The 12,732-nt window shown below is 31.1% G+C and overlaps 1 protein-coding gene across 4 annotated transcripts in view; it reads right to left on the bottom strand.

Annotated features, from left to right (window-relative positions):
* The window catches only part of LOC129230755 (kinesin light chain-like), a 95,884-nt gene that overhangs the window by 46,598 nt on the left and 36,554 nt on the right, over nucleotides 1-12,732 (bottom strand). For all 4 annotated transcript variants that reach the window (XM_054865191.1, XM_054865190.1, XM_054865192.1 and 1 more), the window contains exons 3-7: nucleotides 11,125-11,346; nucleotides 7,525-7,621; nucleotides 6,178-6,406; nucleotides 4,149-4,236; nucleotides 3,055-3,156 (exon numbers count right to left, since the gene is read on the bottom strand). In XM_054865191.1, the coding sequence (XP_054721166.1) occupies nucleotides 3,055-3,156; nucleotides 4,149-4,236; nucleotides 6,178-6,406; nucleotides 7,525-7,621; nucleotides 11,125-11,346 (738 nt within the window). The remainder of the gene's footprint in view (nucleotides 1-3,054; nucleotides 3,157-4,148; nucleotides 4,237-6,177; nucleotides 6,407-7,524; nucleotides 7,622-11,124; nucleotides 11,347-12,732) is intronic.

The following is a 12,732-nucleotide window of genomic DNA, read 5'->3' as shown; positions in this document are numbered from 1 at the left end:
AAACATAAGGTATTTTTTGCTGTTAAACATATTTTTGATCTTTGTTGGATGGGAATATATATATGATTGATCATGAAAAACAATTCTTACCCAACCAATTTAAAAACTAGCTGAGCACAACTAAAGAGATGGTGAATAAAAGAACGGCTGAAGACAAAGATAAATATCAACAGTAATTTATTAATAAAGTTTTAATCGCGATAAAAAAACATAAAAAATGCATAACACAGTCATCATTGCATCAGCTTTCAAATAGTTAAATTTTATTTAAGTTGACCTGTTATTTGTTCAGTAAAGGAACAAGGTCGTTAGCAGGGTTTCCGCTACGGTCGCATTTTTCGCATAATGCGAAAACACTATCTGAATTGCGAAAATAAAGCAATGCATTTTCGCTTTTTTGCTCAAATAAAAAATAAATTATTTTTTTTAAAAAAGTAGAAATGTTTGATCCTAGAGAGGAAGCATGCATGGCGATAATCAACTTAATCTTTTTTAAATCTTAGCTAAGATGTTTAAACTACAATTAAGTTCAATAACTTAGTCTTATTCAGCATTATGTCCAACCAATAACTGCTTTATTAGGAGGAGGGGACTGCAACGTTCTAAACAACAATCATGGTTTCTTTTTTTATTTTATGTTTTAAAAAAATCGCTGTTGTACTTATTTCTTCAAAGATATCACAGATGAAATGTGAATTTTATTTTCAACTTTAGATGGAACACACTGAGGCATATATAAATATATGAGAATGAGTAACATTTTAGCATTTTGCTAACATTTTTTCCTCAATTTTAGCTTTTATGCTAAAGAACTTTTGAACCCAGCTTAAACCCTGGTCGTTAGTAACAAGCAACATCACTTGAAAGATGGCAATGAAAAGGCAAAACAAAAGGCCTAAATCCCTCAACAATAAGCAAATTGGCTTGCCGGAATTACGAGCATAGTTATTGCGGCTGTGCAAGTGAGTTTTAACTGCCTACAACCATGCTTATGTCTCTAAGTGACTTAGTATACGACCTCTACCTGATCAATCAGAGCCCACGCATGCGCGAATGAAGTCAGATGATCTACCTAGAAAGGACCTAAGATGTTCTTGAAGGAATGGTGTCATGAGCAATGTCCCCCCCTCCCCCTTCTACAGGTGCCGTTTGCTTTTTAAACAATGTTTACATGCCAGAAACAGAGTAAATTAACTAAAGAACAACAGTAACCTAAGAATAGAAAAAGGTAAAGATTAAATAATGATAACTTAATCCACTCAATTCAATGAACAAAAAAAAATTTCACTAAATAGATCTTTTCAATTTTTACATTTTTTAGTGTTAGGTGCATCCTTGCAAGATTGCTTGTAAAAACAAAAACATTCCCGCGGTTTTTTTTATTCCTATTCTTCAAGTAGTTTCAAAACAACTCATTTTTTAATTATTATTTTGCTTGTTTTATATTTATTTTGGATTTTATTTCAGAAGGGCCACGCAGGCAAATTATTTTCCAGTGTGCTTCTCCTGAGACCTCCTGAGATCCTCAAGGCATGTTGCAAAATTTGGTTAACTTTGACTTTGTCCTTTTCGGCACAAAACTTAATAGTGACTTAATTTATTTTGGGAAAAAAAAACATGAATTGCACCCTCTGTTTCCAATTTGACTAATCATTGTTTGTGAAAGCTACTTGTTGTAAATAAATTGTCAGACATGTACTGCTATTATTTAAATTGAAAAGGAATTCTTGAAAAATTTGATTTAATGCCTTTTGGAAACAAGCTCTTCAATTCACACCAACAATAAGTTATACATTGACTAGTCTTTAAATTTTGCTCAGTAACATTCCTTTCACAGGATTAAATATTATGTTTATTTGTATGATTGATATTTACACATTGTTTCTAGAATAATTATTTTAGATAAGGTGAGGTGGGGAACGTTGATCCGCTCTTTTACTTATCATATTTTATCTCATCAAAAAATTTAGTGATTAATTCAATTTTCTACAATAAGTTTCACACTTCTCAACACCACAGATTTTTTTTTTTTGGAAGTGTTGAATTGATAAACTTTTTTATTTGATTTTTTAACGGAACCTCATAAAGTGGACCAATGTGTAGGGTACGTTGGTCCGCCTGGTGGGGCCTGTTGGACGGCATAACTCAAACAACATGTTATAATTTTAGTGATAAATACCATTAAACTTTGTAATTACCTTATTCTCTGTTGTGTGTAATGAAAAATATTAAGTTTAAAGATCAATATAACATATTAAATTGATTTTTTGATGAATCATTTAAAAAAAAAAACAGCAATAAGCATTCACCATTAGTACTTGATTTAAAAAAAAATCAAAAGAAAAATCATAGAATATTGTTTTAATTTTGAGAATTAATAGCAAAAAAAGTTTTAAAATTATGTTAGGTAGATTGGTTGGGTCCAACATGCCACACAAAGAGGGGACCAACCTACCACACCTTCTTGGTCTGAAAAAGTGACGTCATATTTTTTTTTCTTTTTGACAAAAAATGAAAAGAAAAATGCCAATTATATTGAATTAAAGGAACTTACTTTAAGAAAGGAGTTCATTTTTTTGCCCGTAATCTTATTGAAAACCATTAAAAAAAAAACTAGTTTTCTGAAAATTACTCAGGACTGCTGAAATAACACTTTCTGGAGTAAAAATTTGTTCAATATAACTTTACCATGTGATTTCATTATAGGATTTGTAAGACCATAGGTGCTATTTGTTGGTCATAAAATAAAGTAAAAAATATTAATAATATTAAAATAATTGAGACCGGTACAATGTGCCTCCACCTCCCCCTACTTCAAAATCTTGTTTATTTTGCATTTGTCAGCAAATGTAATTAGTATAACCTTATAACTGTATTAAAACGGGACTCAATGGGATACTCTAACACAAAAAGAGGTTGAAGTTTCAAAATTAAGTAAATTTGGTGGTTGGACATGCATGATCAGCTAATAAATATATCATATCACAATACAATAAGATAACGCTGCCTAAAATGTAATAGGTACTTGTTATTGAAACTAAAATTAACACTTACTCTTTCTCTAATTTCTAAAGCTCTTTTACATAATGGTTCAGCTTCTCGATATTTTCCTCGTTTCCCATACAAAACTGCTAAATTGTTTAAAGTTGCTGCAACCTAAAATATTTAAAGTAATAAATATATTTTGATTACAACTGAAGCATAGTTAAAAAGACAACATTAACAATATAAATGATTACATAACATTCTTAAAAACTATAACTAAATGACTGTCGAAAACTTAAACCTTGAGAACACATAGGATTCAGGTGTAACTTCAATATCATGGACCAAATGCAATATAAATGCAATAAAAAATATTGTTTCAAAATAATGGACTTCTTTGTGTTGCTTTAATATTCTATAAAAAAAAAAATAAACAGAAATCTGAAGAGAAACTCATATAGAAGTAATCAATATTAAACTAACAGCATCAATCCAATTAGTCAAAGGGTAAGTTGAATTTTATGCTTATGTCAGAATGCAGAAAACCAAAAATAAAGGCACTGATACTGAAAAAATACTAAGCTATACATGTAAGTATTTACATAAAGAAATTGTAATGGATAATATCATGAAATAAAGCAAAAGCAGAATTTTAATCAGATGGAGTACCTTCGGCAAACAAGACATAGTACTGAGGAACTCCATGGCACTTGCTTTTAAAAGAAGTTTTTATATTCACTTTTTCTTATCAGCAGTAAGTCATGGAGTTGAAACGCAGGCCTTTACCAACAAATCACTACAGAGGTTTTAAACCATAGAACAACATCAGGAGAATTGCTTAGCAGGAATGACAAGGAGGATTTGAAAGAGACAACCATGAAGAATCAAAATCAAAAATAGGGTATATGATGTAATAGAAAGACTCAAGTGTAGTGGCATTGCAAGTCTCTTCTCTTGACTTTTAAAGCATTGAACTGATATTTCTTTGGTGTTAAAGATCCCAGAAAAAGTCCACAAACAAGATAGGCAAACTAAAAGCTTTGATGAGAAGTTTTGGAAAACAAAAAATAGCAGTGATTGAAGAAAAAGCTAGGGGAAATGGACTGATAACAGTGAACATGAAGATAGATGTGTGAATATAAATAGGTAATAATGATACATACTGCAGGGTGATTTTCACCCAAAGTTTTTTCTCTGATAGCCAGTGCATCGTTCAACAAGTTTGCAGCTTCTTTGTATTTGTTTTGATCCCTGGAAAGGAAACAATAAAAGTTATTCTTTGAATCTTAAAATGAAACTGCAGTTCAGAAAAATACACTTCATATACTAAAAGTTAAAGTAGGAATAATATTTTTTCATTCCAAGAGTTAGGGAAACTGGTTCAACAGTGCTGTTTTTAATTTTATTTTGAATAGTTTTGGGTAATCTTATAAGTAATGCGAGAAAACTATTTCAGGTAAAGCTAGGCAATATGTAATCACAAATGTTCAATTTACTTATTCATTAAAACAAAATTTCCAAACCAAAAAGACTCACTTATTCATAAAAAATACATCTCCATCAAAAGCTCAATTTTCACAGCTGAGTTTCCCAAACTGTGGTCCCAGACTTTAAATATAATTGAGATTGCAGAAGGGGTAACAATATTTTAATTCAAAAAGAAATCACATTTATGAGGAATAAAAAAGTTCTTGCTTAAGTACATGCAGGACGAAGCAGCTCCCCCCCCCCTCGGAACGTGGAAGTAAACACACCACTACTACACATTAATTAGTTTTATGTGCACGACTTAACACACTTAAACCAAGCTAACAGTGTTTTGTTCATTAACTTTAAAAGTTTCTTTTTATTAGTCAACTTGTTGTAGAAATCTGGTGATAACATTTTTATTCCTAATTGAATTTCAAATAGAATTTTATTACCATAACTCAAAATAATGTAAGAAATGAAAACCAGACAAGAACTCTGACAAATATACAGAACAATGAATAAATAAATTTAAATGAAAAGAAGCATAAAATATAAAGATTTTGTGTCAAATCATTTTTTCCCCATGCGCAAGGGGGGGGGGGGGTCCGCGAAGTTCGTAATTTTTCTGGAGGGGGTCGGCGGAGGGCTGAAGTTTGGGAACCTCTGCCTTACAATAACTGGTGGTTCTGATGTGATTTGCACCCATATTACTTAAAGTACAATTTTTTTTTAAAAAAAAAGAGGGGGGGGGGGAAGTAAGTGATAAATAAAACTAAAAATAACCACAAAATCAATTGCTTACATTAGTATAGTAGGATTTCTGAACATGCAAAAAGAATCTGAATTGAAAAGTCAACAAACATCAAGTAAGGATCACTATAGTGTGACTGTGATAAGTTGAGCCATGACCTTGACATTGTTAACCTCTTTTTGAGACAATAAGGAAGGTTAATTGGAGCTGAATTCAGCGCGGTTATTTTTGTAGTACTTGTGCAAAAGTTTTCTAATTGAAATTTGAACCATTTACAGATTCCTTTGCACTAAACTCCCTAAAATCAAGAAAACATAGTCAAGGTCATAGCATAACTTATCAGATCCACACTATGCAGTCTAACCGATACATTAATCTGTAACTAGATAAATTATACACTACTGCAATATTAAATCCCAGATTAAAAGCTAGGAACCAATTCATACACCTGTTCTCAAAAGAAGTGTTGGTAGCAGTGGTGCAGCAAAGGCCCCTACCCCCATAAGTTGTTAGCTTAAAAACATATTGTCAATCCTTGTATGGCAATTTATTTATGTGTTGATTACCCCCCATTTCTGGATCTACATTCTAGCGGCAATAGTGATGAGTAGTTTTGATTGTACAAAATTTTTTTGAAAAAAATCTATTAAAAACCAAGTAGCAAGTTAGCTAAGTAGCACTTTTCCTAGAAAAAAATCAACATTAGAATTAATTGATGTTATTCATCACATGTTGTAATAATGTACCAAAAAAAAGTCTTGATAATTTTCAACACTTAATATTTAATTTTTCAAAAAGTTTTCCTGAAATGTACAGGAATATCCAACTTTTAGCTTTTAGTCCATGAGACTTAAAAGTGAAAGTTTCATTCAACAACAGGGGGGGGGGGACTTAATTTCCATGCTGTTATTTAGTTAAATTCCTTTTTGTATTCATATAAGCATAAGCTCTCAAATATTTGATATGCATACCTGTAGACCAAAGCGAGAATATTAAGCATAGTTGCAACGTCAGGGTGATCATGACCGCTAGTTTTCTCCAGATCTTCTAGTGCTTGCTTACATAGAGGAACAGCTACTTCATACCTTCCCTGAGAGGCATACTGAATTACTAAGTTGTGCAATGTGCGCAATCTTGCTGGAATTTCATAGCCTGCATTAGCGGAAACAGACATCTGTGTTGATGGAGTTGGTGAGAGAGCTGAAGGAAAGTAAGCAAGAATTATGAAACAAAAATACGAAAGTATGACACTTTACTAAAAGATGATTGTTGTAAAAATAGCAAATTCAATTTTTCAAATCATTTCAACAAATATATAACTTTCACATATATGTCATCACTTCTACTACAATCAACTCGATATAACTCAAAGGAAGTCGTCCACAAATGTCTCACCTTGAGGAGGGAGGGGGTTTGTGAAAACGTGAGTTAGTGACAAGTGAAAAAGAAAGGTCACAAGAAGTATGACATCATACACATCCTTCATAAAAGGCCAGGGTTCGCGTTTACGCGCTATAGCGGGTTTTTTACGCAAATTCGCGGGAAAGGGACGCAACTTCCGCGAAAAATCGGGTCCCAGGGACCCAGAAAACCCAAAAGATAAGAAGCAGAAAAAAATGGGAGAAAATGCTGAAGATCTATTTAGTAAATGCTTTTAAGCTTCAAAATGACCAGGAGAATCAACACAAAGGGACTAAAATGACCCTATCTGTTTATCAGCTATTCAAACACACCCCAATTGTGGACCAGTCAATGGAATTTTAGTGTTACGACTGGAGCTTACAGTGACCTCCTGGGCAGAGCTCAGGGAGCAAGTTCACAAATAGCCCATTGTACTGTATTCTAAGAATAAGCTTTCCCTCAACTTTTATCTTGAGGAAATTCCTAAAAACAGAAATGAAGACTAAAAATGAGAGAGGTTTTCAATGCAATCTTCAGGATTAATACAAGACAATTGTACAGTAAAAATATTGCAATTTGGCATTCATGTAACCAGAATTACTTTTGAAAATCATCATTTTGCATTCCCAATAAAAAGAGGGGAGAAAAAAATGGCGAACATTTTCCAGATCGCGCTAAACACAAAGAGTTCGGAACTTTTACATTTTTCTTGTTAAATTCCTTATGAATACTTGAATTTTATACAAAAGCACTTTAACCTTGTTCTTTTTCTAATAATTCATCTCTTTCTGATGGGTTATTTTTATTTGGACTTGCAAAAGTCGGGTATTAATCGATCGCGCCATTTTGATGAAAATTGCATTGGGAGCCATGTTTTTAAATTACTAAAAAATATGCAGTGTCAAGAAAATTATTACCTTCATGATGTGCACTGTCATCATCATCTTCAGGAAATCCTAAATTTAGAGGTTCTTCACTATCTGGTTTCTTTTCAGGAAAATTTTCTTCAGATCCCTAAAACAGAAACAAAAGCTTAAAATTTATTTGGGCTACTTTGTAAAGATATCATTTACACTTTCAGCACCTTATTTAACAAACTGTGTGCTTTAAAAATTCAATTAAGTAATACTGTTATTACTTAATTACTGTGAATATGAAGCTTGTTAAGTAATGCTCAGGCAAGCTTTATATTCGCATTCTTCCAAATGGAAAAAATTTGTTTTTTAACATATCATAAATTTATAGCACAAGTTGCTAGACATCAATGGTAGACCTAGTCGGTTTTACTTTGATTTAACTTCCAGTACATCTTTAATAAACAATCTGATTCAAACATTTTGACTTCCACCAAATTTAAAACCATAAAACTAAAATTTTCTTTAAACTACAATGAAATCTTGTTAGAACTACCTCAAGAGATAGCAATTTTTTCTGTTGTAACAGGAGTTTTGTTGAAATCTAAGCAATATAATTACAATTGAATCAGGACTAACAGTTTATTTTGCTGAAATGGATATTTTGTTGTATTGGTACACATATTAACTGGACTTCACTGTAGAAAGAAAATTTTAACAGCAAAAAAAAAAAAAAAAAAAAAAAAAAAAAAAAAAAAAAAAAAAAAAACCTAGAAATGTAATGTTAAAATTTTGGATGAGATTCATTATCTACCAAAGGCCAGGAACGGCCAAATTCTAAACAGTGGTTACAAATAATTACATTTACAGTGGTTACAATTTTTCTGAAATAGAAGAAAAAAGTATATTTACAAAAGAAGTCAATATAACTGCTTAAATGAACATAACAAAATTTAAGGACAAATCTTTTAAAGGATGCAGACAAAACAACTATAATGCAAGCATAACAAAAGATTTAAGACTTAAGTCATCATAACTATGGAAAAAACAAAATGAAAATTGATACAAGACTCAAACTACAGCAATATTTTGAGACTTACAACAGTAATGCTAACTTTTTTAATAATTGCAAAATGTGAGAGTAATAGGTACAACACTGCAAAAGCACTTTTTTTCAAGACGCTTTAATTATTATGATTTTCGTGAGCCCCTCGTATTTGCAAAAATTCAAGCCTTGCAAAATATTTGTTATTGAAGGATACAATTCTGTTTAAAAAAAATTCGTGAAATTTTCAGCTCTCAAAATCACCAAAACCTTCATTTTCGTGAAAATAATTGTTTTACACTATATGAAAACTGTAGATCACAATTTAAATGGGAACAAATAAATTCATATTGTGTCAATACTCTGTTTTTTCTCAAAACATTTAAATATTGATGCACATAAATTTCACCCTTATACTACTACATGCTTAATTATTTCTAATTTAATCATAATTTGCAGAAGAAAAAAAAACACCATTATTTCAATCTTTTTTTTAAATGTGGTTTTATTATAGTATTGTAGAAGTGTATCCAAGTAGTTTTCTTCAGAAGTTCATTGTTTTGATTTTCCCTTCATTTTTTCAATTTATTTTAATTGCTTCATAAAATTTGCCCAAATTTTCGTTTTTTCAACTCTTTAGGACCTAAAAGTATCAGGCATACTTTATTATTAAAGACTGCTTCTAGAAAAATAATTATGCCCTTCTCTTAGATCCCCCCCTCCCGCATGGTAATACAGTTAACCCTCGTTTATCGCGGTTAATTCGTTCCAGACTTCACCGCGATAACTGAATTTCCGCGAAGTAGGATTCTGTATTTATAAACCGAATATTTTCCTAATTAGAGGGCATAAAACGTACTGATGACAATTAAAATAGGTTTTTAACATACTTATAGCCCCCTAAACATGAAACCCTTATCCAACATTACATTTGTATTACTTAATATATTATTGCACAAAATATGAGAAAACGAGATATATTAGACGGAACCGATATCACATTAATTATTGGGAAATAAAGTACACACACACATGCAGTTCTTACACACTACTACTAACCTATGAAAATAGCTCAACTTCAACTTGTTCAATGATGAATTAATTTTCAGTTAGTGACCGTATATACTCCCTTTCTTCCTCTACATTTATCCTCATCAAAGGTATTACGCATACAGCTTAAAAAGCTAGTAGTACGTTGTTGAACACTATTAGAGATGTATTTATCCCTTAGTAATAATACAGTGATTTATATTTTGCAGTTAGCCTTTAAGGTTAAATTGAGATAAACTTTCTTCGGCGATTTTAAACCTCCACTCCCTCAACTAGTACAACTACAGTCCCTAAGAAGAGCTTACCTTACTTAAAAGACATAATTTGTAACTCTCTGGTAAGAAAAAGTTTACACGAGAACATAAAAGGCTCATTGCTATAATTAGGGGAAAAAAACAGAAAAAACCCCGATGTAGTGAAACGGCGAAAATCGAAGTGCAAAGTAGCGAGGGACGACTGTAAAGGTTCTTTTTTATAATTTTAGCAGCTGAAATTTAAGGTGTGATTGAAGGGTTCCAACTTACCCTATTATGACCTTCCTTCTTAAAAATTTTTGGCGCAAAAGACTTCTGCTTGTGGACGACAAAGCCCTTAAATGATGAGTGCAATAGGATTTAAAATGGTTCATTAAACCTTCAGAATTCCAAGTAATTTTAATGGAATAAAATTATGAAATCGCTAAAAACTCAGATAAAGCAGTAGAAAACACAGCAAGTTCTTTAATACCAAAATTTTAGAGTGTGGGAAACGTAAAAGGTTGAAATAGTGATGAAAATATTTGTACTATTTCTCCCATCTAAAAATTTGCAATTGCCCCCATAGATAATAATTTTGTAGAAATGTATGTCTATAACAACTTAGTTTTTTTACTTTCTTATAAATTCTATGACAATAATATTAAAATAATAACAGATTAATGTCTCTTTTTCCTCTTTATTTTAATCTTTAATATCCCAATTCTAAATATTTAACAAATGCAATAAAACTAATACAACAAGAACTAGGAATGGCCACCTCTGTTACAGTCACCTCCTATATTAAAGTTCATTTTACCAAGGTACAAGGGTTGCCAACCTTGAAGAAACAATTTGAGGAGCATCTGGGCTGAATTTGAGGAACAATTTAAAATTTTGTGGAGCAGTTCGGAATTTTGTATAAAAATAACTAAAACCATTTATCAAAAATTGTTTTAGAGCTTTAATAACCATTTTAAGCACTAGTACTATTTTTTTCAATTAATAAAATAGCTTCAAACACTATTTCAATCTTTGTGTGTGAGTATAAGCATCTTTAATTCACATGTTTCTTGTCATAAAACAGAAAAATTTAAGCTTGAAAGTGTTCGGCCAGGAAATGTGGAGCAAAAGAATTTCTTTTGCAGTGCAACTTCGCAAAACACGGAGCAGTTGGCTGGCAACCCTGAATGTACCAATTTTTCTAATATAAATTAAGGATATGAGTTCTCCAGGAGAGACCAGACAACTGTTAGCGACCAGAATCCTTTTTTACATAAAAATTTGTTTTTTTCTTCTTTGTATGTACACCAATGAAGTTTATGGTATACTTACTGTTTCATTGTCATATTTTTTCAAAGCATTCATGAATTCTAAATGCTTTTTATCCTCTTCTAGTTGAGCAACCATTTGCTCAGAAGCTTGAAGTTTCTGCTGAGTGTTAGCTAATTCATCACGTAGCCATGCGTTTTCTTGACAAAGTCGTCGAACCTGAGCTTTAAGTTTCTGTTTTTCAGCTTCAACTGTTTGTAAATGACCAGCAAGAGCCATCATTACCTTTTAAAGGACAACATAAAAACTTAAAAGTACAGCAATAGTAAAAATAGCAAATTTTTTAACATGACTTTAATGAAAATATTATGTGAAATATGTCATTTTTTGGAAAAGACATGTTTTAATGTCATAGTCATAATAAGTCAAACATATCTTTATAAAGTACATAAGTCTCATTTATTAGCCCAAAATATACTTCAAGTTTAATTCAAGAACTTTCCTAGGCCCTTAAAATTGTCCTTCACAGAAGCAAAAAGAAAGTTTATCCAAAGAGACAGAAAAAAAAACTGTGGGCCGATAGCAGATTAAATGCATTGGTAAAAGAACGGACTAATTTATAATTTTTAAAAAATGCCCTTTTTTTCCAAGGGAAAAAAACATTTATTGGATAAGCAATAAATTCTTTCTTTAGTTGAAGTTATCTTTTCATATACCAGCAAGGATTTGAATGCAAGCTAAGGTTTCTCTCAATTAGTATAGGTTCCAAATTGTCCCCAATAATTGTTTTTAAAAGTTACTAAAATATTTCTTGAATTGAAAATACTTCATTCAAGTAGAAGTGGAAAAAGTTTGAACAAAATTTAAAAAAAAATCTAGTTTTTTTTTTTGGGGGGGGGGGGGGTCACTGTTGGCGTGTGCAGATGCATGCACACATTTCTTTAATGCATATCACAAATTTAAAAATTATTTATTTAGGAAATTTCTATTGAAATCATATTCACAAAAGAAAACAAAACTTTTGTCAAAAACTGTTTTAACAATTTTCCAAAATACACTCGCTTCATTCAAAACTAAGCTCAAATAAAAATATTTTTAAAATGTAACACAAATTGTTTAAAAAAGAATGGGAAAGACCCAAAACTTTTTTTCTTAGATTTTAAAAAAAAATCTTGATTTTTTTTTTCTTTTTCCCTCTTAAAATTAAAAAGTTTTTTTTTTTTTTTTTTTTTTTTTCACATTTTAAATGTTTAAAGTTGCTAACATTCCTCTTTATTACTTGTTGCAAACAAAATACTTTTTCAACTTGTTTCAAACATTTCTTCTGATTTGATGTCTGCAAAACTTGAAGTCTTTCAGTAACAAACTACAACATAAAAATTTTCCAGTGACTTAGCAAACCTACCTTAAAAATTCTTTAAAATTTTATCAAAATCAAAAGGTTAAAGAAATTAAAGAGAAATATGCGATTAGAATTGAGAACAATTCTATAAATATTCTATAAATACAAATGAGGAAGTGAGGAGCAAAGGGATTTAAGAGGACACTTTCAAATTTTGAGTAAAGCGTGTTTAAAGCTGGGGTCCTATGTAGACTTTTATTGAAAAGTTTTTATAAACTACCAGGGTACCAGGGCTACTTAGCTATTAGTACTATCTTTTGCCCCAAGAT

The sequence above is a fragment of the Uloborus diversus genome, chromosome 9 (genome assembly GCF_026930045.1).
Source record: "Uloborus diversus isolate 005 chromosome 9, Udiv.v.3.1, whole genome shotgun sequence".
In the NCBI taxonomy this organism is placed as follows: Eukaryota; Metazoa; Arthropoda; class Arachnida; order Araneae; family Uloboridae; genus Uloborus; species Uloborus diversus.
This window is presented reverse-complemented; position numbering and strand designations above follow the sequence as displayed.